Below are 25,299 nucleotides of genomic sequence, written 5' to 3'. Positions count from 1 at the left end.
GTTATTATTATATATTTTACTTCTTTATTACAGTGGATACTTGTTTTCCTTAAGCTGTTGTCAGTTTGTTAACTTTTCAAGCTAACATGCGTTTTGTTTCTTTGTGCAAAAATACTCCAATTTGGAGTCTCAATTAAAGTCATATTTCAAGTCTTGATTCAGTACTTCTAAACTTCTGTAAACTGGCGTACAGCTTAAACCTTGTCCTACCTAAATAAATAACAGCAGTGTGATTTGGCCATCAGAACGTCCTACCGTCCTATGTACGATGGAGGTATAAACCACGTAAGATAGCATATTCTGATAAGGTAGCACAGACTGATAGACATGACTATAATTTACGTTACAGTAGGATGTCTTGACAAAGTAGGACGTTTTGTCAGAACACCGGTACCACAGTGGGCCTTTTTTGTGAATACAGCTGTCTACTGACACCAAAGATGATGCTTTGAGTGGTGAGCTTGAACACAAAGCTTTGGGCCTAATGGCTGAACAGCGAGTGAAAAAACCTACAACGGACCATCACCTGAATCACTAAGACAATAACAACCTTTGTGGTAACATTGCTTTCTTATTGTCAGGATACACATTTTCCGTCAACAGTGATCAAACTCATAACTTTGGAATGTGTTTGTGTGATGAGGAATAATTTCTACGGATGTAATTCGCATATACTGTATATTTAGACCACTGACCTCACAAACGTTAATGAAAACTCGAGAAGGGGTTAAAAACAGCCAGTTACTGGGAAGAATAGCTGGAAACATGAAAAAGGTAAATATAAAATATCCATGGATGGCTTTTGTTGGATCATTTGAAATGCAGGCAAATGTCTCGCAGGCAGTTTGGAGTTTATCCCCATCTTTCTCCAGGTGAAATCCAAACAGAAGACAGCTTCACACTCTCCCTGCCCATGCACAATAAAAATACTGTTACCTCCATTATTTCCAACATTTCAACATTAGCCAGATTGTTACAAAGACATTATTCAGTGTTTCACATTGCTGAATATTTACAGTTGCTTGAACAAGTATATCAACACCCTTAAAGTCCAACGCTGTTGCATCAGTGTATTCACATTTTACATTAAGCAACAGAAAGACAACACTGAAAATTGTTCTTTGTTTTTCACATGCTGCAGAGCCACTTCTGTCATAGAAGTGTCTGAGTGGCTCTCGAGTGCACTGCAAAGTCCCAAGGCATGTCAAGATGCGTCTGTCTGCAGCTTCGGGTCCAAAAGCCCAGCAGTGCATCAGGTCATCGGGCCTCCAGTTAAATGAAATACTCCTTTGGGTTTTCAGTGGAGAGATTCTGGGAGTCAGCCTGGTTGTTAAAAGGAAAGTCTTGGCTGTCCTCCTGTTTGACTCCCTTCACTTCCTTGTTACGATATGTATCCTTCCTCCGGTAGAGGAATCTGGCCGTTATCGCCAGTGCAGTCACAATCACAAAGATGACTACTGCAATGACACCTGTAAGGTAAAAGGATTTTGTAGCATATCAGATATCACCTTTCAGAGTTCAATGTGGTTGAATGTTCTGACGTTATTGTAGCTGATGTATGGATTAGAAGAAAACTCTTCCCCTCGTAGTACCATCTCTAAATGTTTTGATTATCTTGCTAATCGCACTTTAGAGAACATTAAACACCAGTTTAAATCTTTTGAAGCCATCACGCTCTTCTGCTCTGTTGAGCACATTTGGGAATACGAGAGCAGGTTCCATTTAATTGGCATTCCAGAATCCATCTGAAATCAATTTCATACTATGTTACATTATAAAGTGACCAGAGGTTTTAAGATAAGAGCAGAAAAAGTTTTCCCATCAGCAAATCATCCCTACATTGGTTTAATTAGATGGGCTGCCCTTTGTGTACTGGATGGTTTAATGGACAGTTTTAAATGACTTTTCTCTGAGTCTCACCTTTTCTATCTGCACAATTATAGATTGAACCTTTTCAGTCTTCACTTTGAATCAATCCGTGCTGGCAGAGCAGCAAAGTTTTAAATGAGTTTTAAATGGACTCCTGCCTGGTAGACCACTTTACTCTTTCTTGGAGTTCAACCTCTCTCCACAACCTGATTCGCTTGAACTCATCACTTTTTTAAATAAAAAGGCACCAGAAAAGCACATGAAATTTCATTATTTTTAGTCAAGGGCAATACGATTGACATGATAAAACAACTATTTTCCACTGAAGCAGTGCTGGTGTCCAATTTTCCACCACAAATAACACGGACACCGATGTCAGGAGTTCTATCTTTAAGCCAAGCAATTTTGTTGTTGCTTAAAAAGAATCGCCAACAAATCACAGATGCAGGCCAATTTCTGTTTGCTGTCATTCTCCTCACACAAAAATAACCAAACCTCTGCTGAAAATGTTGCACAAATCTCTTGAAATGTAGGTAACGAGGTGTAACTGCCTGCACACCAGCACTGCACGGGTGGAAAATGGCTATAAGTAAAGTCCAGTGAAGAAGATACAAAGGTAAAGCAGTTTAGTACCTCCAATTAGGGCCGAGTCAATCCTGATGGAATTGACTAAGGGCACACCTGAACCCACTGAACCAGACTGGTCTACAGGAGAGAGAGAGGGAAAGAAAAAGGTGGAGAAAGCTAAGGACAAGAATGTGAAAAACCAAAGGACTCCAAGAATAAAAACAAGGAAGAACAGCCAAAATCATTCACACCAGAAGAAAGAAGCACAACAAGAGGCAAAATTAGAATAAAGAAAGAAATGAGATCAAATCAGAGTCAGAAAATGAAAAGCAGAGACTCAAAAAGAAAAAAAAAAGCCCAACCCATCAGATCAGGGAAGATTACTTGAGCTCTACAAGTGACTGCTGTAAAGCATTGCAAACTGGATTAGAAAGAACCCAAAGGATGGAAATCCCAAACGAATCTCCTGTGTCTCAAACTCATTAAATCATCAGTCATACTGTTGTTAGACTCCCAAAACAAGGAGCATACTTCACGTAATTAACAAGCCGTTTCTGAGCTGCAGCTTTCATTCAGTTTCAGTGCAAAAATGAAAGACAGCAGGAAATATATGCCACCCTAATCACAGAATCAACTCCAAACCCCATTGGCCAGATTGTTTTTTGCATTACGTGGCATCATAGTTTTTGTAATAAATTTGCCTGTGTACTGTTGTAGTGCAATCAATTACACTGGCCTTCAACGTTTGTCCTGAGAAATAAATATTTTGATATTATGATGATGAAATGCATTGTTGACGTAGCTCCTGTGGAGTTGAAGTGCTAGTATAAGCAAAAAAGATGGTAAGTTTTCATTTAAAGGCTTTATATTTGTACATGTAGATGTTCAGCCAAAACTTTTAATAAATGTTACATATTTATATTTTCAAAGATTATAACATAATAACAAGTCAGATGTCTCCTCCTTTTCTCACCTGACAGGTGGTGTGTGTTCTCAGCTGAATAGGAATTGGCAGAAGCTGCGGAGCCGCAGTTGGACTGAGCTAAAGGTCCAGTGATGATGACGGGGCTGGAGTTGGGGCGGAGCAGAGCTTCTTTCAGAGGGCTGATGGTGTTAAAGTGGACAACTGACAGGCAGCCTGTAAAACCGAGGGAAGCCAACCTGGATAGGTCTGCATCCAGGTCATCAGACTCTGGAGAGAGAAAATGAGCAAGATAGAAAATGTGTAGTGAGCAGTGAGGATCCAAAGGCAGGGCACAGGAGTTGGCCTCAAAGAGCAAATAACAAAATGGATAAAGTTAAAAAAAAGTAAGTAAATAACCCCTTATTTGTGAAGGAAGAAACACTGTCAATATACACAGTGACTGAACAGAGGTTTGTAGATGGGTATGAAAACAGACTAATGACTTGCATGGGAGAAACAGGATGTAAATAAAACATAAACATAATAAATTACTGACAAGACACAAGAGGAGAAAAAAGGGAGGGGTAAAGAGTTCAGATGTAAAACAAAAGAAGAAAAACCGGAAGAAACTGAGACACAATAAAAATGAAGAGAAGGAAATAAGGAAGAAACAATACAACTTATCGAAGGCAAACAAAACATTATGTACAACAAAACACTGCATATATCAAAACGAACACCAACATTCATGCAAAAACTACAGTAGCTGAGTGGGCCATTAGTAATAATTATATTTATAAAGAAAAAGTAACATTCAGGATGCAGATTTTATAATGAAGTACATTATTTGCTGTATAATCTTCCAATTAAATATTATGAATGCATATACCATTGTTCATTAGTAATAGCGAAGCCAGTTTTCTGAGGGTTAACAGGGACACATTTATTAGTTAAATCTGTGTCTATGGAAACTGCCACACGCTGAATAATTTCAGCATGCAGAAGTGCAGATGCAATGTGATCTGATTATACGTCCAGGCTTGGCTTTTCCAGTCTGGGCAATCACGAGGTGACAGGCGGTGTACAACCTGGACAGGTTGCTAGTGTGTTGCTACGATCATCTGATTATCATCCACACACCATTTTAAAAGGTACAGAAATCTTCTATTTATATACTGGCAGCATGCAGACAGAAGGGCAGATTGCACTTTTCTCCCTGGTTCATTTTAGCAATATGTTAACTTGAACTCTGTTAAGCGAATCAGTTTTGTTGATTGCATTACTGATTATCTGTTGGTGAATTGTATGCTCACTTGGGTGATGGCACCAGCAAGACACAAATTGCTGCTCAATCCTGAAAGTCCCAATTTCCAGGGCTCAACATAAAGTTCCATTCATGTTATAGTGACCGCCTTGTAAAAATGCTCATATTTACATTAACATCTATTTAAAAGGCATGTCTACAACAACAATTTTGGTTGTTACAGCTAGTTGCTCCCTTAGTCAAACCATAGGATGGATCTTTTTGTTGCACTTTTGACAGGTGGATAAGTGGTTGCCTCCTGCATCACTTCCACTAATTAGGGTCACAAAACTGGACTTTTAAAAAAACAAAACAAAAACCTTTTAGAGCATTTTTAATGCAAGTATCTGATGAATAATATGCTTTGCAATGTGGTTAGCTTAGCTATGGCCTATTTGCAAGTTCAACCTCTCCCAGTCTGTTGTGGCTCTGACAAAGATGGGGATAGTGTGACATGATCCATTGGATTGATCATGTTTTTAGGTCGGAATTCTTACTTTCCGTTATTCAGGTTTTTATGGTTTAGATTTTTGTATTAGTGTCTTCTTCTTGTGTTCCCTTTTGTATCAAGTTTCTAGTGAGTTTCCTTGTCGGTGTTAATTTGTGTTCTTTTGTCATTTCCTGTCTTATTTGGATAATTTTCTTGCATCTTGTTTTGTGTTTCACTATCTCCTCTGACTCGCTGTCTTGACTGTCTTCACCTGTTGCTCGTTACCCTCCTGTATCAAATCCTTAGAATTAATCACAGGAAACTGACTATCTTTGTCGTTGTATTTATTGTGCCATTCTGCTTAGTGTAACTTTCTCTGTTAAAGTCCTGTCTAATCATTATGGCTTAATGGTTTGCTATCCCTTCCATCTTGCCCTGTTTGATTGGATATTTATTGTGGACCTGATCATCAGTATTAAAAGCCTGCTTTTTTTTGTTGTGTACGATGTACACAAACTGCAGTTTATGATGCTGTGAATCTGAAGTTAAAGCACCAAAACTGATTGCGACAAATCAATGGGTGGCATGTCCATCTTTCATATACAATCATATGATCATCAGCATACACCCAGTCACCTCTGTTATAGCAGTCAGTTATTCTGCTTTCAGTCTGCAACCATCACATTATGAGAGACTCTCCAGCATTATCTCTTGATTTTATTGACTTAGATCCCTCCATCATTCACCTCTGCTCCTTCACAGCAGTGTAAACAGCAGCTGTGGAAGCCCACATTAATGCTGGAAGCAGCTGCACCACTATCTGTTCAGATGACTGAGAGGTGACTGTGGTTTTTACCAGCATACATCTGCATGTTGATGAGAGCAGCAGGAGACACTGCCGCAGCCTGTAAGCTCCTCTCAGCTGATACACCCCCCCTCTACTTCCAGGTCCATTAGTTAGGCTGATGGATGACAGGGTTGAAGGCGAGTGACAGAGAATCTACTTTCCTGATGTTTTCCTGATCTGACTTTCTGCCTCCTCTAGTTCGACTGCAGGGTAACATTCTGACATGACAGTTTGAAAACTTGGTGTGCTGTACTAAGGTCTATTGCAATATACAGTAGTGGTGCTTTACCTCTTGTTCTTAAATGTAGTTGCTGTAATTGACCGAGATTTTCCTATACACCAACATTAGCTAGATAAATGAAGAAATGAAGTTCACACTCACTACTTACATCCTACTAAAGTGGTTCCTTTGAAAACCAGTTTATTTATATTTTTAAAATTCCTTTTCTTTCATGATATAGCTTAAGAGTACTTATGGAAATCTCTGATACATGGAAGGAAAATGTGTATTTTTCTATTTTTGTTCCACTGTTAGTTGTTCTTTTTATGAAAGAGCTGTGACTGCAGCCTGTGGTCTCCCAGACGCTTATTCACAGTTCATATCTTAGTCCATCTTTCATGGAGGCACCGAGGGAAAAAATTACTGGCTTTTTAAAAATTGTAAAAACTGTAATCACACCAACACTGTTTCAAGTCTCTGCCCATGACTGGAGTGGAAGTGGAAAAAGCAACACACTACAGAAATAGTTGATTCCCATTTAAAAGTTTAAAACTTATGTGGAAGAAGCACATTCAAGTAGTCAGAATGAGACCTCCAGGGATGAGCAGTGCTGGAGCAGTCCAAAGGTACACAAGATCTGCACTAGATAGAGATGATATAATTATTATAGTATATAATAATAACTATTATTTTTCTTTTTTTAGTTTATCTAGAAAAAACAGCTGGCTCATTTGGGAGGGACTCAGAGTAGAGCTGCTACTCCTCCACATTGAAAGAGGCCAGCTGTGGTGGTTCAGACATTTGATTAGGAGTCCTCTTGGGGGTGAGGTGTTCCGCTTATGTCCTACAGGAAGGAGGACATGCCAGAGGGATAACTTCTCTCAGCCTGGGAACACTTACGTAGGTCATTTTTATGCTCACTGCATCGCTTGTGTCGCGTGATGCGTATATGTAAGAGACATAAAGACACACAGAGGAAGATGTTGCATCTGTTTGAAAATGTGAGTTTGTGTAAAGAAATTTGCAAAAAAAATGCTGATGCCCCGGCAACATAGCCCCAGATACACAGCAGAAAACGGATGGATGGATGGATGGATTTATCAACACTAGGAACTTAAATCTTAAATTAAGGCAGAAATGTGCCGGTTCCATTTATGATACAGTTCAGATCAATCCAGCTCGATTAAATCCAGTCCTAATCACAGGAAGCTAAAAGCAAAAACTTGCAATTATTTCTTTGTTTCTGCTCTATACATCTGGAAAGACTGTTCCTCTTAGATGATAGCACAGTTTTAAGGAAAATGCATTTATGGGTTGAGCAGCTGAGTTGAGTACATGGTGATGGCACGATAAACTTGCCTTTACTGTTGTGAACAGCAAAGAAAGATTTTCATTGCACAGGCAAACGTCTCTTGCAGGGAAACATGTACTGTGTATAATACAACTTTGAAACTTGAAATGTATTGTGCCAAGCTTGTTTTTTTTGTATATACAGCAGTATATTTGCAGATAAGTTTCTTTCTTCCTGTTAAAAATGAACTTTAAGGGTTCTACAGGTGGGGTGTCAAACGTATTTAATATTTTTCGATTATTAATGGCTCGTCAGTATGTGGGAGCCGAATCCTCAACCTGGCTGAGAATCCACACAGGCAGGGGTGGGGCTTTATTTTGATGGGCACACCATGCAGCCACTAACACGCAAAGATAGACTGGAACCATAGCATGGGGGGAAAGGAAGGGGGGCAGACGTTCCAAAGACAGCCAGTGTACAGGTCGGATTTAAACACGAGCATGTTGGGAAAAGTGAAGAAATGAGCGGAAACTTAAAATAAGAAGCATCTGGCTGCATTTCAATGATATTGAGTATCTGAGTGTCTAAATGAGTGTCACAGGCCTGAATGGGTGCTTGAAGCCATTTATAATTCTTGTATAATTCTAATTCTAGAAACACAACAAAAAAGAAATTTTGGACGTTTAACTGTATTTTCAGTTTTAAATTTTTTCAGTTTTTCCCAGTGATAAAAAACTCCCTTTTTCATACTACACAAAGTAATTAAGCAATAAACAATTAACTTGTTGAAACCCAATGCTCACGGTATTGGGGGACAAGAGGGAGAACATCTGGTTTAATGGGATGTACTGCCAGATCTGTTATTTAAATATAGACATGTGTGGGATCCACAGAAACATCAGAATCTCAGCTAAAAGCTCATGTATAGGAATTTCTTTTATTTATGTATTAATCACATTATTTTATTGTATAATGCCTTGGTGACACTGGATTTTAACAAGTCTCACACTCATACATTAAGACAAATGGTGGGGGTGTAGTAAGGAAGTTGGGGGAAGCAGACAGCTCCACAGGAAGAATCTTTTGTCTCTTCGAGGACTCTGGGAGGTAGCAAGGGAGTGTGAACCTTAAGGTGTGAAACAGCTGTGTACTGCCTTTTGTTCCTGGAGAAGGTATTTAACTGAGAGCCATGCTAGGCTCAGAGAGACTTTGCTGACCGTCTGCCCCGCAGTCATGTAGGCTCTTCACAAGCTTGGTTTTCTGTTCTTTGTGTGTTTGGATTAAAGAATGTTAGCTACCGCTCGTCTGCAGGCTTTATTTAAATGGAAAAACTTCCACAACATTCACAAAATGATTTGAGCGACCACCAAACAGCTAAAATAGCAAATGATTAAAAAGCAGGTAAACAGATTCCCCCCCAGCAAGCAAGCAAACAAACAAACAAACAAACACAAACAAAAAAAACCTGGACAATCCGGGCAATGAGTTACCAGAACATTTTCTGCCATTTTACACTTTTCTTTTTCAATTTAAGTCCAAAGAGTCATGCTAACAAGTTTCTTTCTTTGTCACAGCAGCGTTTTCTTTATCATGCACACAAACAGTTAAATATGTAACCTTTTTTACACTGACAGAAAGGGGAGCTTCAGACGCGGACTACACCTTTCTTGGCTGCTGCCTCCAAGCACATTGTGCGCTGTCTATCTTGCGTGCTGCACAATAGCGTTTAATATTTAGTATCTACTATTATCTACTGCTAGCTAGTTTATTGTGATGGTGCTGTATTTATTATGTTGTTGTTTTTTTCTCCGTACAGGTGATCCAGGTGTTTTGTTTGTTTTTCTTTCTTTCTTCTCCCTTTCTCACAGTCTCTTCTCCCCTCTGTTTTTCTTTCTCTCCCTGTCTTTCTTTCATTCTTTCTCCCTGTCCTATCTCCCAGTCATGTCTGTCCCGTTTGCAACCGAAAATAAAATAAATACATAATTATAATAAAGGTCAATCAAATGGACCAATATGGCAAGGCCATGATGCCGCTTGGCATCTTTCTTGGCCTTAAGACAACAATTCTGATGGCTAAAGATCCAAACGAGACAAAAAAAAAAAAAGAAAGGGGAGCTTCACTGGCCTGCTTAAGATCAAAGTGGGCTATATGTGGCCTGTGGTGTAAAATGAGTTTGACACCCCTGCTCTACAGTAATCGGCAACTCCGTCCGAATATCAGAAAAAAGTTGTTGCTGCGGTCCAAGATTGTAGAGTGCATCCCCAAAACCCAGAAACTACTTAAAATATCTTTTGTTTACTTCTTGACTCAACATTTCTGAGCACTCAGTACTAAGATGAAAATATCCCTTTGTCCAGCTAACAGCTCTGGCTCCATGTATTACAGTCAGTTTTTCTAAGAAAGCTCACGCTGAGAGTCAGGCACCAAACTTCTCAGAGCTGTTATCAAATAAATGTGAGTCTGAGTGCTCCCTAACTAAAAATACATTCTGTCTTCTTTTACTGTGTCCTCACTCACCGTGCACTCTGCCCAACACCAGCGACTTGATTGCATTAAATTCCCCGTCAGATGTCAGGTTGAAGTCTTCTCTGGCATTTTGGTCAATCTGAAAAAAAGAAATAAATAAATTGGCTTTTGTTCAACCTTTAATTTTTAAAGTAGAATACAATACAGGATAATTTAAGACAAATAAAAGCACAGAAAATTAAAAGATCTGAATACAAATTAATGATTAAAAAAACAAAAGGAAAGTTTTTGAAATATTAGAACAATTAAGAAAAATGAAAACTGAAAGTTGAAAGTGCATCAACTAGGACATGAACAGCTGGAAGTGGAATAAGATCAAATTAAAATTTTAAAATGCCCTAGGTATAAAAACGAGCAAAGTATTACATTGTTCTGTGAGCTATTCTAGTTATTAGATGCAGTGAGTATTACTTTCGTGCCAGTCATTACTTTTCAGTCAGCGGTGACGTGAATCTGGCGCTCCATCCTTTTTAAATTTGATTTTTTTTTTTTTTTTTAATGTTCAGCTTTCCCTTTATCTCAACAGCTCAAAGGGAGGAATGAGCAACAGAGTCCAAACTTGCAGTTAAAAACATTCAGTCATCCAGAATGAAATTCACCACTGGAGATTATTTTAATTAGAGCAGCTCCACAGAGAGTATCTCACCATGTGGCCGTGAAGAAGAAAACCTAGTCAAAATCATAACTGAAGTTTCCATCAAAGGGGGAAAAAAAAGAAAAACTTTTGTAAGTCATTATAAATGCTGATTACTTCAACAAGACATCTACTGTTTGAAGTAACATTTACTTGAGGTCATAGCTACACTTCTTTATCGTAAAGCTGCAGAATGGTGTATTTACAAGACCTATTGGGAGAAATGGAAAAAGCATTCATAATGATCTTTGGTTCAGGCCCAGAACAGCTTCATGAGTGAGGGGAGAGGGGAGGATTAACAGATGGCTGTTATTATGGTGAGGAGAGGTGAACGTGAAGCAAATCTGTAAGATTTACCGGTTGATCTACGTTGCTACCCAGACCACGGCCACAAGTTGTCACCAAAAGAATGAGGTCATGGATACAAGTGGTGGAAATGAGCTTTTTCTCATGGGTGACAAGGTTCTTCCTTAGAATGAGCTAAAGAGCTCAGTTATTGAGAAAGGGCTTAGATTAGAGCTGCTACTCCTGCACATCGACAAAGGAGCCAGCTGAGGTGGACCAGGGATTTCTTACTGGGAGGAGGCTCGAGGACAGACCCAAGACACCTACCCAGATGTTCCCCCAGAGAATGGGACGACAGGGCATCTTTGCTTAAACTGCAGACGACCCAGATGCAGACGTGGATAAGCGACTGAAAATAGAGCGCTGAACAGACCAAAAACAAATAAAATACTAGCTCTGACCTTTCACATTTTTATATTGAACTTAGGGCACATACAAGGCTAAAGAAGAGGGGTGATTTATTGCAATGAATCACATATCTTATGCATTTACACCATTCTGCTTGCTTCTTTCTGCTGCTCTCTTATCTGTAAGAGGTCACCACAGCAGGATATTATTTATTTATTTACTTTTACACTCAATGCCCTTCCTAATGCAACCCTCCAAGGGATTTGTGTTTTTTAAAGGTGTGTGAAAATATGATGAGCTGTAGGTGAAACTGTAATTGGGTTCTTATGTTAAAGTGTACATAGAAGTTTTTGCCAATCCATTACACACATTGTATAAAAAAAACAAGTTGGTGTGAATGAAAGTGAGTGTACTAGGAATCCAAAATTGCCATTAAAAGATTAACTAGAAAAATAAGAACTGCATTTAACCTTGATATGAGGATAATTTACAAGGTCTAAAATACAACAGATGTGCAGTTCCCTCAAACCACATTTTTAATTCAGTAGATAGACATTCACACAGAATAAAGAAACATACTACGTCCCTGTAGTCGAACTTTAGTGAAAAATAGACACAAATAAACTTTACACTGACTCAAACACCGTCTCTCCAACCCAACCTGAAAATTGCTTGCAATAATTGCTTACATTAAATTGTGGAGGCAAGTGAAAAAAATGGCTGAAGTTGCTATTAAACATGCTTAGAATTAAATAATGAAAACTCAAAGACAAGCAGGAAGTCAGAGTTTGTCCACTTTAACTACCTGCTTTGGATACCTATGCAGGGAGAGGCTGATAAAACAATTACTGGTTAAGAAAGCTCCCCCAATTGGGTTTGCAGTTTGCAGTTCTACTGATATGAAATAAGCTCTAGATACATTTTTATAGCCTTAAGCTGATATGATATCACTGAAATTACAGTAGGTTTCCACATATTATAACCTAGATTGGTTCTATTGAACAGGAAGTACCTTTTGCAGTTAGGTCCCTTGTGTTTACACACGGCACCCAAGTCCAGAACTTTATCTTGCTGTCTCTGACAAACTTTGATGTACTATTTTAAGGATCTAATGGAGTGTGTCAGTAAACCTAAAGGAAACGAAACACTGGGCCATCTGATAAGAGTGCAGAAAGAGAGGGCATGATGTATTAGCAGCCCAGGGTGATTTAGTTTTTCATTTTTCATTCGCTCAGGGGGAGAGGATATGACGGTGTCCAATTGTGAGACCACTTTAGAGAGTCTATGCTGCTGGCTGGGTGACAATCGATGAAGGTCACCTGATGTTCCCGAAGAATGTTGTAACAATATAATGACTCAAGGTGATGGAAACCGGTAAGATGAGATGCAACTCATATTTCACTGGAGTCTTGACAAACTGCATCAAGACGAGGTCACCTTATATTTCATCTCAGGGTGTTGATAATTATAGAGACGTCCAGGCTGGTGGCTCCCAGTGAGATTAAGTTTACCTCATATATCATCTGAGGCTGTTGTTAACAAGATGTTAACGCTGTTCATGAGATTTAGATATTTTGAAGTTGATCCATATTTCACCCAGAGCTGTTTTAATGTGTAGTTTATCCCTGCTATCCTTCCATAGCTCTGCAGTAATAACTGGAGCTTCCACGAACTAAATTAACACAGGGATTATTGAGCCTTCCTGAAGCGACATGATGCGACTGGATCAAATGGAAAATAATTTCGGTTAAAAAGTAAAAAACTTTTTAACAAATGGCAACTCGTTTCAGACAAATCATTTTTAAACTGCCAAATCTGCCACATGTTTGTGGGAAACACCTGTGCTATACATTTTATGTCAGTGGTTTCAGGATTATTTTCCATGTTATGACTGATGGTGAAGGAAGTAAAGAAGGAGCCTATGCACAGCTGTGACGTTATCGTATCTGTGACAAATAGAATCTGTGTGCGTGGCATGTTTGAACAATAACATACAGATAGAAAATATTAAATACAGAAGATGACATTTACGTATTTATATTTTTTTATTTTGGGGTCTTTATCTTGAAACTGAACGGAAATGACTTAATTACAGGGGCTGGAAAAGGGAGCACATTAACTTTTCTGTGGAAGTCTATGGACCATAAACAAAACAACATCCAATGCTCTTTAGTGTATAAGTGTCGGGGTTAATAGACTCAGGTTAATAAAAGCAAAAATAAGTCAGGGTTGCCCGATACTGACGGGTAAGTTGTAATAGGACCTATTCACACTGGGCTAATGGAGTTTGTTTTAAAACAGTGAGAGCACAGTGGCATATCTGGGAATAAATGCTCAAGCAGGAACTGCAAAACATTCAATCATTCTTTAAAATAATTTGATTGATCAGAGCATAGTGCTTTTTGTCCCCATCTGGTGGTGAAAAAAACATTGTAACCTTTTATTTTAAAGTGGAAGTCAGTTGAAATGGCAGAAATTACACTCTTCTGTCACTTCAAAGCTGTTAAAATTGAACAGTGTTGTTATTTTGTGTGTAAGGTGAGATGCTCCTCCCTATTTTCTACTCACTCGTGCAGTCCCTGCTTTTGTAGTCTCTTGAAGATTTAAGGAAGCACATATCACCTTGTCGTATACTGTATGCATGTATAGTATAGTGTATATTGCACACAACCTAAGTAAAACCATAAATGTAGTTATACAGTATTTGTGTTCTTTTCCTCACCTGTACAGACACAGAGTCTGTCAGCCTCCTGATGGAGACGGTGTGCAGCTGTCCGTTGGCGAGGCTCCTCACTTTGCTCCTCAGCACTTCGGTGTCTCTGCTGCTGTCCAGCTTGTATCTCACCTCCAGCTTATCTTAATCACACAAACACAAAGTTTTTCCACGTTAAACTTCTTTCTTTCTCTTGACGAAAACATCCGTGTGTTCTATAACCTTTACGAAAAAAACATTCTTAAGAAAAATAACCTTAGATTCGCATCTTTCGGATTCATCACTGAGTTAATAAAGCTTTCCATTTTAAGAGGATTAAGAGGTAATTCCCTATCAATAACAAAACTCTAAATCTAATTAATTTTCCTAATATACAGAGCATTAGGAGCGGATTAATATAAAGCAACGTTATTTCTTTGGGGCTTTTAAGATTAAAATCAAGGATATGAAATTATACATTGTCCTTCAAACGCATCCATGTTATCAGGATAATATTTTTCAATTATAAATAATCCCATAAGAAACACTTCATAATCATGATTCACTGTGTTCATCTTTTAATTAGGTGTATTTACCAAAAGGGAATAATTACTTGATGTATTAAAGCTCATTCCCGTAGCTGCCATCTCTGATAACGTGGTTTATGCATAAGTTCTTGAAAGCAAGACTTAAGTGATTAACAATGAATATCTCTCATTTTGGCTGAAGAATGTTCAAGTGCAGCAAAGGAAATAAGCAGAACAAGAGAGAGCTCTTAAGGATTTCACTGGACACGTTTAAGCACATTTACCTGTCAACTCCCCGGTCAGCATGAGGCCTTAATAACTCAGAGAAAGCCGACAGACAACAGGGCATTAACAGCAGAAAAAAAACAAACATTTATAGCTAACCAAGCAGCATAGTGCCAATTTTATTGCTGGATGCTGAAAATGCCATTCATCATCCAAACTCTTATTCCTGCAGCACTTTTTCAAAGACAAAACAGCTGGACGTGTTAAAAGGCAGGAGAGTAGACAGTAGTAGAGTAGACAGGGATCCAGAGAGAGGATAGATCTGACAGATTCTTATAGATCTTCTGAAGCTGCTAAGTAGAAGAGGAGGAGAAGACTGAGAGAAGCAGGAGAGGGCAGAGCCTGATATGTGGAAAAGATGACGGGAAAGGGGAAAGACTGAGAGGTGAGGAGAACTTTGATAAAAAAACACCCAGCACGCCCCTGCGGGCGGTTTATCCTTCAAGCTCGGGTCCTCTACCAGAGGCCTGGGAGCTTGAGGGTCCTACGCAGTATCTTAGCTGTTCCCAGGACTGCGCTCTTCTGGACAGAGATCTCCGATGTTATTCCCGGGATCTGCTGGAGCCACTCGCCTAGCTTGGGAGTCAACGCACCTAGTGCTCCGATTACCACGGGGACCACCGTTACCTTCACCCTCCACATCCTCTCGAGCTCTTCTCTGAGCCCTTGGTATTTCTCCAGCTTCTCGTGTTCCTTCTTCCTGATATTGCTGTCATTCGGAACCGCTACATCGATCACTACGGCCGTCTTCTTCTGTTTGTCTACCACCACTATGTCCGGTTGGTTAGCCACCACCATTTTGTCCGTCTGTATCTGGAAGTCCCACAGGATCTTAGCTCGGTCATTCTCCACCACCCTTGGGGGCATCTCCCATTTTGACCTCGGGACTTCCAGGTTATACTCGGCACAGATGTTCCTGTACACTATGCCGGCCACTTGGTTATGGCGTTCCATGTATGCCTTGCCTGCTAGCATCTTGCACCCTGCTGTTATGTGCTGGATTGTCTCTGGGGCATCTTTACACAGCCTGCACCTGGGGTCTTGCCTGGTGTGATAGACCCCAGCCTCTATGGATCTTGTACTCAGAGCTTGTTCTTGTGCTGCCATGATTAGTGCCTCTGTGCTGTCTTTCAGTCCAGCTTTGTCCAGCCACTGGTAGGATTTCTGGATATCAGCCACCTCCTCTATCTGCCGGTGGTACATACCGTGCAGGGGCCTGTCCTTCCATGATGGTTCCTCGTTTCCCTCCTCTTTCTTGGGTTTCTGCTGCCTGAGGTATTCACTGAGCACTCGGTCAGTTGGGGCCATCTTCCCAATGTATTCTTGGATGTTCCTTGTCTCATCCTGGACTGTGGTGCTGACACTCACCAGTCCCCGGCCCCCTTCCTTCCGCTTAGCGTACAGCCTCAGGGTGCTGGACTTGGGGTGAAACCCTCCATGCATGGCAAGGAGCTTTCTTGTCTTTATGTCAGTGGCTTCTATCTCCTCCTTTGGCCAGCCTATTACCCCAGCAGGGTACCTGATCACGGGCAGGGCGTACGTGTTGATGGCCCGGATCTTGTTCTTACCATTCAGCTGACTCCTCAGGACTTGCCTGACCCTCTGCAGGTACTTGGTGGTTGCAGCCTTTCTAGCGGCCTCTTCATGGTTCCCATTTGCCTGCGGGATCCCCAAGTACTTGTAACTGTCCTCTATGTCTGCAATGTTGCCTTCTGGTAGTTCAATCCCCTCAGTTCTGACTACCTTCCCTCTCTTTGATACCATCCGACTACACTTCTCCAGTCCGAACGACATTCCAATGTCATTGCTGTATAGCCTGGTAGTGTGGATCAGTGAAGCGATGTCTCGTTCACTCTTGGCATACAGCTTGATGTCATCCATGTACAGGAGGTGGCTGACAACTGCTCCGTTCCGTAGTCGGTATCCGTAGCCAGTCTTGTTAATGATCTCACTGAGGGGGTTCAGGCCTATGCAGAACAGCAGTGGGGACAGAGCATCTCCTTGGTAGATCCCGCACTTGATGGTGACTTGTGCTATGGGCTTGGAGTTGGCCTCTAGTGTTGTACGCCACATCCCCATTGAGTTCCTGATGAAGGCTCTTAGGGTCCCATTGATCTTGTACAATTCTAGGCATTCCAGTATCCAGCTGTGGGGCATTGAGTCATAGGCCTTCTTGTAATCAATCCAGGCAGTGCACAGGTTGGTCAGTCTGGTCTTGCAGTCTCGGCTGATTGTTCTGTCTACCAGTAGCTGGTGTTTTGCGCCTCTGGTATTCTTGCCAATTCCTTTCTGTGTCCCGCTCATGTATTGACCCATGTGCCTGTTCATCTTAGCCGATATGATGCCTGACAGGAGCTTCCATGTAGTACTGAGGCAGGTTATTGGTTGGTAGTTGGAGGGGACCGGTCCCTTCTTGGGGTCCTTGGGGATCAGGACCGTCCGGCCTTCAGTTAGCCATTCCGGGTGTCTCTCGTTAACTAGCAGCTGGTTCATTTGTGCTGCCAGACGCTCGTGGACTGCAGTCAGCTTCTTCAGCCAGTAGGCGTGAACCATGTCGGGCCCTGGTGCTGTCCAACTCTTCATACTGGAGACCCTTTCTTGGATATCTGCCACTGTGATGGTTACGGGACCCTGTTCAGGGAGGTCGCTGTGGTCTGCCCTCAGATCCTCTAGCCACTGAGCATTGCCGTTATGGGTTGCGTCCTTCTCCCATATGCTCTTCCAGTATTGCTCCGTCTCCAGCCTTGGTGGTGCTGTTCTCTTATTGTTCCCTTGCCACTGAGAGTACACCTTTGCTGGTTCTGTGGAGAACAGCTGGTTTATTCTCCTGCCTTCTATCTCTCTGGTGTACCTCCTCAAGCGGCTGGCCAAGGCTGAGAGTCTTTGCTTGGCAGTTTCCAAGGCCTCAGGTATGGACAGCTTGCTGTATTTCTTAGGCACCTTATTTGTCGCACCTTGCTGCAACTCCGTTATATATATATGTGTGTATATATATATATATATATATATATATATATATATATATATATATATATATATGTGTGTATGTATATATGTGTGTATGTATATATGTGTGTATGTATATATGTGTGTATGTATATATATATGTGTGTGTGTGTGTATATATATATATATATATATATATATATATGTGTGTATATATATGTATATAAATTTGGATATCTGCCGATACCGATATGAATCCGATATAGTGTTTTTTAATCAACAAAACTGTTTTTTAAATATCTTGCTGCATTTTGTATAAGTTCATACTCAAGTTTAAAACAACAACTACACTAAAGCTATTCTGTTATACCTGTATGCAAAAAAAATGTTTCATAGTTCAGCAATACTGATCAATCTAATAAACTTAAACCTACACCATCCTCCCTATTCTGGTATTTTAAAGAGTACTTAGCGTAAATATTAAGCAACCTAACTAATAGGGTTCCAACTCCCAGCAACAACAAAAATAAATAAATTAAAAATAGGGAACCACCCCTCACGCTCCACCTCATGATGCTTAATCAACGTAATCAACCTTAATTTGATGCAGTGTGAAAAAAAAATGCACAGAAATCAATTATTTTTCAAGAAATATTAAATAGATTCAACATCTTTCTTCAACAGAATTGCAGACTGCACAGATGGTACCTTCCCAAAGGAAAAAGTACTATAGCTTACTAGGGTATATATATTAGACTTAATAGTCACTATATACAGTAATTGACTTCTATTCATTTTACATCAGATTAAAACTTTGGGTGTAAGATTCGGATAATTATTTATTAAAAGCTAGACATTTTAAATGAGAATAAGAAAGAAAAGTATGTCTTTGTGCCCCCTTTTCCTTGTTAATGCCCTATCGGCCCCCCTGGCTAAACTTTGCTAGATCCGCCCCTGCACAGTTACCAGCGTCAGCTACGTAGAAAAAGATCCTCGAGTAGAAAGTAATATTAAATACATTCTAACAACAGCTGATCAAGCTTAAACGTGCTTCTGTTGTTCAGCCGCTGGTTTCCTCTTTCTGGTGCAAAGTGGGCCAAAAACAAACCAGAGAGACGGACTCGCGACAGAAAAGCCGATCAGCTGATCATTAAGCAGTTTCATGATTGAAGTAGCAGCAAGAAGAGGCAGTCGCTCCATATATCGTTTGGTAAGCTTAACGCAGGAATGCTTTACAAACATTCAGAGATGGACTTACACACTTGCTTTACTTCTCTCGGGGATAACTTTGTCGGAGATGAAATGCCGGGTTGCTAGCGAAGCTCCACATGCTATCCAGACCACCGACAGGTCCCGCATGCCACAGCCGCTCTATCACGTGATGCATACTGCTCCACGTGCTAACGTTCTGAGGTGAGTTACGGCGTGTTGCAAGTTTTGTGAGGTGCTTTCGTGATATTTAATGGATCGGATTACATTTTTTATTTTTCTCCGATATCCGATCCAGTAATTTAGGTCAGTATCGGACCGATACCGATACGTAATATCGGATCGGTCCATCTCTAATCCATACTGAAGGAAAAGATGGATCATTAACAGGAAAGAATTACAGAAAGATATTTAGAGGGTGAAACAGTTGGTTCATAAATAACAGAAGACATTCAACCTCAAGTCTGAAGGACGAAGAGGAGAGAGACCAAACTGAACATGGAGAAGAAGAAATGCAAACAGAAGCCCTCTTAAATTTGTCATCAGGTATAAAAACTTTTGAAAAATTAAAAGTTTTGTCTTACTGTAAGACAGGTGTTCTCCTCACCATGTTTATTGATGAGCACAGCCAGGTATTCTCTGTAGTAGGAGCTGACGTAGAGCAGCAGAGCTGGACTCTGGTTCGTCCTGAAGCTCAGGGAGACGTTTTCTCCTCTGAGCGTCATGTCAGAGTAGATGGAGGATGGCAGAGCGCTGCTGTTCCTGCTCATCTCGTAGGGCTCCTTGAAGGTGTAGCTGACAGATGTTCCTGACTTGAAGCTGGCTGACACCTCTGGAAGAAAGCGGCCACAGAAAGGTTATAGCACCTACCTACCTCTATTATTATTATTGTTATTATCTTTTTTTTAGCCATGTTATCGCTGACATTTTTCATAGATTCAACTAAAAAAGTGGGAACAAATTATACAAGATACAATTTAAAATAGGTTCTCTGCTAAGCTGCTATGTTTAGACACAGCACTGATTAAGCTCTTGAGCTAGCTGCCTTTTATTTATGCCTGTATGATTCGTAGGTTAGTGTGAAGTACCAAAAGAAACAAACAAACAAAAAATTATATATATAAGGACTGGACTAAAAAAAAGTTAAAAAGCAGCCAATGTCCAAAGAAGAACTTTGAAAGATTTTTAGAAAGTCTGGAGAACCTCTGATCATGAACACTTAAAAAAAAACTACAAAAATGTCTGGCTCATTGCAAGCGAGAAGTGAGGGATGGCTCAAGACGTTTGCACACATTTGCATGTACATGAGCAGATCATTGGATTAAATAGATCCTGTGTTGTTTTTCCTCTGATAGAAATGACAAAATGTACAATTCACATATCTAAGGTTGCCTCTCAGTTTCAATATTCAGTTGCTACTGGTTATTCAAAAACTCTTTAAGTTAACGATTTCACATAGCCTAAATAGTTTTTAACACCACAAGAATGTTCTGAAAAAATACTGGAGCAGGAAGAAAAACAAATACTAATCACCTAAAGTTTGGCTTCAACTTTAAATACAGTTGTATCTGTTCTCTATTCAACTAATGAATCAAAGCAATTAAACACACTTGTGGGACATCAGCAGGCTGAAGAGAGTAGGTGCCAGCAGCGGGAATGAAAGAGGGGTGGAGAGTCCTCTTAACCAGCTGAACTCAGTGAAATGTTTGTGCCCAGACATAGAGTTCAATGTGAAGATGCATCATTAATGCAATGAATTTACATCAAACCAAAATACTTTGAGTACTTTTTAACGAGTGTCAACTGCAGAAAAACGATTCTGTGAAACAATATAGATGAATACCTTAACCTTAACATCCACTCTGAATATTCGTATTTATTTTTATTACCATATCCATTTATTTTGAGTTTCATTATTATGATAATTCGTCCTATTATAGTTCACTTTACAAAAATAGAAAACTTTGAATGTCAGTATGTTCTACCTGACTTCACAGGGATGTAAACACAGAGTTGATTCTCGGGCTCGAGGACTCCTCCAGCAGCAACCACAAGCTGACACATAACCACAGCTTTAACCTTGGCTTGTAGGATATAAGAGCTTATGAAATTAAATGTAAAGCCGAGGAAAGATGTCAGACACATTAAGTGGCTCTGTGCAGCATGTGTTTATAACAGGTCTCCTATAGCGACGTCAAGACAGGTGGAACCATTAATGTTGCTCAGTTCAGAAGAAAACACGACCTTTTAATGGCTTCAGCTTTTGAGAATTTTGTCAACAGAATGTAAACGCTTCCTGTCACTTCCTGTTGTCTGACTTGTTGATGTTACTTTTATTTATTTATTTATTTTGAAAACTTCCCTGTTGATGAACTTTTTAACAGAACTTCTGTAAAAAATTCCAAGATGTGCCAGTTTTCTAGTTTACACCATGTAACTCAACAACCAATCGTTGGCAGATCTCCCTACAGTACTGCTTCTTTTGTATTTTTGCATCATCTGTGAGACATACTCGCTCTCTTCCACTCCACTACACTAAGAACTTCAAGGATTTCTACCACGTACTTCTTTATAGGTATTTGACAACGTTGCAAGTGAAATAATTTGAGGATATTTGTTGGCGCCTGTGACAATGAGCTCCTTCAGCTAAACGACATCTTTACAGCATCCAGACATTTTTAAAGTATGACTCTCGCTACACTGTGTGTGTACCTGTTTGGCAGAAGACTCCGGTGTACGCTGACAGGTTACAGTCACAGTGGAAGCCATTAGCTCTCTCCACACAGCGGCCATGGTTCTGGCAGAGCGAGCCGTAGCTGCTGCAGTGACCCGGGCAGCCGGGTTGAACGCCTGGTGTTATCTTCGCCCTCTCCTCCAGGTCCAGAGTGACGCCGTTCAGCTGCAGAGAGCGGATACAGCCGCGGAAGCCCTTCTGCCTGGATGCTGTGCCTCCTGAAATCACAAAAGTTAAGCGCCATTATCTTTACTTTCCACCCTTCTGTGTAGAGATCTTCCTGAGGGGTTGAAATGGTTATATTGCTGATATCACAAGCAATTAAGGCCAAAGCGTGCTCCCCAAGAACAATGATGCAACATCGATTTCTGTGTCTGTTTTCTTTCAGGCTCAGGCTTTGTTTTATTCTAAGTGTGCTGACAAGCCTGTATGTTTTTTATTTCTCCTCCTCCTGTCATCTGTAGCAGATCCACATGTCGCCTCTGCTTCCCCAGAGGCTTCAAACTGTCAACACTATTTCTATGAAATGACACAATGATGAAAACACAATGAGGCAACAAGCTGTAGGTGGAAGGCTGATTTAAAGGTATAACTTTCATCAGTCTGTCTCTATAACATCCTTCCAGCTGCTGACTGTGTGTTTGGCAGCCTTGATGAATTACTGTCTGAACCAGTGTCTGGTTGTATGTCTGAATTTGTAGGGGGGGAGCAGGAAGGCAGATTTTCTTCCCTATACTAGACTTTGCGTTGCTCATTCTTTCCACACTTACCTTACTTGCACACAAACAGTGGAGAAAAATCAAAAATGCATGTCCACTTTTGCAAACACGCATCCCATCCTTTCAAACGTGATGGCACAGCCAGAGTTCAAACCCGACAACCTCCCACTTCTGCAAAGATCGGGGCTCAATCGTTATTGTCCTCAGAGCACAGACGAGGCAAAGCTTTGCTCTGCGTGTTCAAAGCTGACAGCTTCCTATTGTTTAGCAGCAGGAGCTTTTCACACCAATAAATCAGAGCTCTGCTAGACTCCTCTCTCTCCTCTGATGTAAGCCAACAAACTGTATATGGTTGAAACAGGCAGTTTAGCCAAAGCAACACGAGTGCAGAGGTAAATATTCCCTGAAAGCTTTTCAAAATGACAGTTACTCTAAATGATTTACTAAAATACTTAATCTCTGTGTTGACAGTGATACATTATACTGATACTAGTATAAAGGGCTGAATATATTTCCTGGCGAACATCAGAGATAAAGCAATGATTTGGAGAGAAAATTTTACAGAATGAGAAACATATTTTTTTAATGAGAAATGTAAGAGCATGTAATTAAAATTATGAATGTTGTTTCAAGCATGTTTTGGGTAATTCAAAGGTAACAAGAAACTACACATGATAATGAAAACACGTGTCTGAAAAGCAAAACCATCAGAATTTGGACCCTAACAGAAACTGAAGGCGATGCTTGGTGAGATCATTCCTCAATGAATGATTAGTGAATGACTTGTGGAGCTAAAAAAGACAGATGGAGATAAACGCAAGCATCATCAGTAAGAATATAAAATAACGATTGTGCTCTTTTCACAAGATCATAGTGGCGAGTACATGCTGCAGCTGAAGCAAACAGTATGTGACCACTGGGGAGTAAGTGGGAAAGAATTAGTGGGATCAAAGCAATCATCAAAGGTTGTGTAGGTGGCTCAAACTACAAAGATCCCTCAAGCTGCTGGCTCAGGAAATGTAGTGAGGATGAATTCAAACGCTGTAGCACAGTAAGCTTTATGTGAATGATGTCAGGCTTATAAAATAAATACACTGATGCAATACAGACAAGGCCAGAGACACGCAATACATTTGCAAGGCTCTAAATATTTATTACAGTGCTTTTTTTTTTTTACTTAATCATTGGACTTTGGCTTCATATCACATTAGCAGTGATGCTAAATGAATGTCAGTCTTCTACGCAGTTCAAACCCTTAACAAAGCTTTCATTTCTGCATCATATCAACTGGATCCATATAGAATGCATGACTTTTTTTGATTAATGTAATAACTGGATCTTTATTCCAACCCATATCAGCTGATACGATCCTTCATATTGTACTGGCAAATCTCATACTGTATGAAGCATCTTATTGAAGCTGCTTCAACTTGTATACACGTGTTGCTTTTCCACTGTTTTTGCTTCTGCACAAATTTGTGTTTAAGGGCAGGAAGGTCCCAAATTCATACTGTCAGGTTAACAAATATAAAGACGATTTAATTGTGGGGTAATATTTCAGCAAATCAAACTGAGATACACTAAATTTTCTATTAAGCAAAACAGATATACAGATCCTGGTCACGGCACCACTCGCAGCAAGCAAAACACAAATTTACGGACACAGCGCACCAATAAACTATAGCTTATCTATTCAAAGCAGGCAATACAACAAGTGATGTGAAATGTTCCTTGGAATGAATGGAAAAATCTTTCACTTGAAACTGCTGTGCGCAACTATTTTACACCAACAAACGGCAATAAAGAAAAATGGAAAAGCAATCCTATGGCTGACAGGAGGCAATAACATGGGCTATTAATCGAAACAATGTAATTTGCTGCCTTATAAAGCAGTGCAAGGAATAATTAAGGCTCATAAATACACTGTTCATGGAATTATGGGTATGAATTTAAAGAAGACAACTCTGTGTCTTATTAAATCATAGCTAAGTAGATGGGCTAATACATCTGTGCGGTGCACCTGATGAGACTTGATTTATTCAAAAGGCACAAAAGCATTATAAATCCAAACTATAGGGACGTGGCAGGATTATGATTTATTAAAAAGCTGTACACAGGAGTGAGTACAGCATCGTTGTGGCTAATGCTTACACAATTTCTGAGCTGATACGAATAGTTATTATACAGTCGTTTACAGATTTTGAAGAATATGGGTGGAAATTCTTCATGCCTGTTCATCAAATATAAAAAATAAATAAATAAAATCACCTTGTGAAATGACACCAACACGTTTTCATTCAAACACTCCTTCATACTTAGTGCAGTGTACTTTCCTGATAATTTGGAGGTAAACATACACGGCTTTAGGCTGCCGGTGGCGACCCGCTGGCTATTCAGAGTGGATTATCGGCTAAGCACACTGAGCAAATCAATATTCACCTCAATCTCCCTGCTGCTGCAGCTGCTGCCTTCATCCAATCTCATCAGTGTTTGGTAGTTTGTTTTCCTTCCAGTGCGCGTTTACTGATATGAAGTGACATGCATAATATTTACACAATGATAAAACCCGATAATACACAATGGATTTTCAGTTTTTTGTTGGATTTTTTGTCCCTGCAGAGCTACAAACAGACTCTGAGGTCAAACAAATAATTTCAATGGAATGAAGCGATGAAGTTGAGATAACGAGGGCTGAAGTATTGATAAAGTTTGAAGTTAAAGAATTTTAGTGAGCTGGTTGTTGATTTGCACAAACTTCTCACAAATAACTTCAGATTCATTTGTTTATTAAGAATTTGTGCACCACACTCTTTATTATGCCACTGCTCCCTGATGAATGCATATTCAGTGGTCAAAACCATCGCCTCAGCAGACTGATACTCGATAGAGCTGGCATTTAGTC

At 40.0% G+C, this 25,299-nt stretch overlaps 1 protein-coding gene and 1 long non-coding RNA gene across 5 annotated transcripts in view; one reads left to right on the top strand and one right to left on the bottom strand.

The window, feature by feature from the left end:
- LOC146647666 (uncharacterized) overlaps positions 1 to 25,299 on the top strand; it is a 302,194-nt gene that overhangs the window by 195,266 nt on the left and 81,629 nt on the right. The window lies entirely within an intron of this gene.
- Positions 662 to 25,299, bottom strand: part of LOC146647665 (contactin-associated protein-like 4) — a 127,328-nt gene continuing 102,690 nt past the window's right edge. For 3 of the 4 annotated variants that reach the window (XM_085389356.1, XM_085389359.1, XM_085389360.1), the window contains 7 exons: positions 21,657 to 21,896; positions 19,552 to 19,776; positions 14,008 to 14,141; positions 9,950 to 10,037; positions 3,410 to 3,628; positions 2,503 to 2,574; positions 662 to 1,469 (listed from right to left, as the gene is read on the bottom strand). In XM_085389356.1, the coding sequence (XP_085245482.1) occupies positions 1,273 to 1,469; positions 2,503 to 2,574; positions 3,410 to 3,628; positions 9,950 to 10,037; positions 14,008 to 14,141; positions 19,552 to 19,776; positions 21,657 to 21,896 (1,175 nt within the window). In that variant the 3' untranslated portion in view covers positions 662 to 1,272. The remainder of the gene's footprint in view (positions 1,470 to 2,502; positions 2,575 to 3,409; positions 3,629 to 9,949; positions 10,038 to 14,007; positions 14,142 to 19,551; positions 19,777 to 21,656; positions 21,897 to 25,299) is intronic. The other variant, XM_085389357.1, reaches the window with a different exon arrangement.

This window comes from Rhamphochromis longiceps, linkage group LG18 (assembly GCF_057381845.1).
Source record: "Rhamphochromis longiceps isolate RC_006_pf linkage group LG18, R_longiceps_female_GT1.1, whole genome shotgun sequence".
In the NCBI taxonomy this organism is placed as follows: domain Eukaryota; kingdom Metazoa; phylum Chordata; class Actinopteri; order Cichliformes; family Cichlidae; genus Rhamphochromis; species Rhamphochromis longiceps.
The sequence above is the reverse complement of the archived record's forward strand: the minus strand, read 5'-3'. Positions and strand labels throughout refer to the sequence as shown.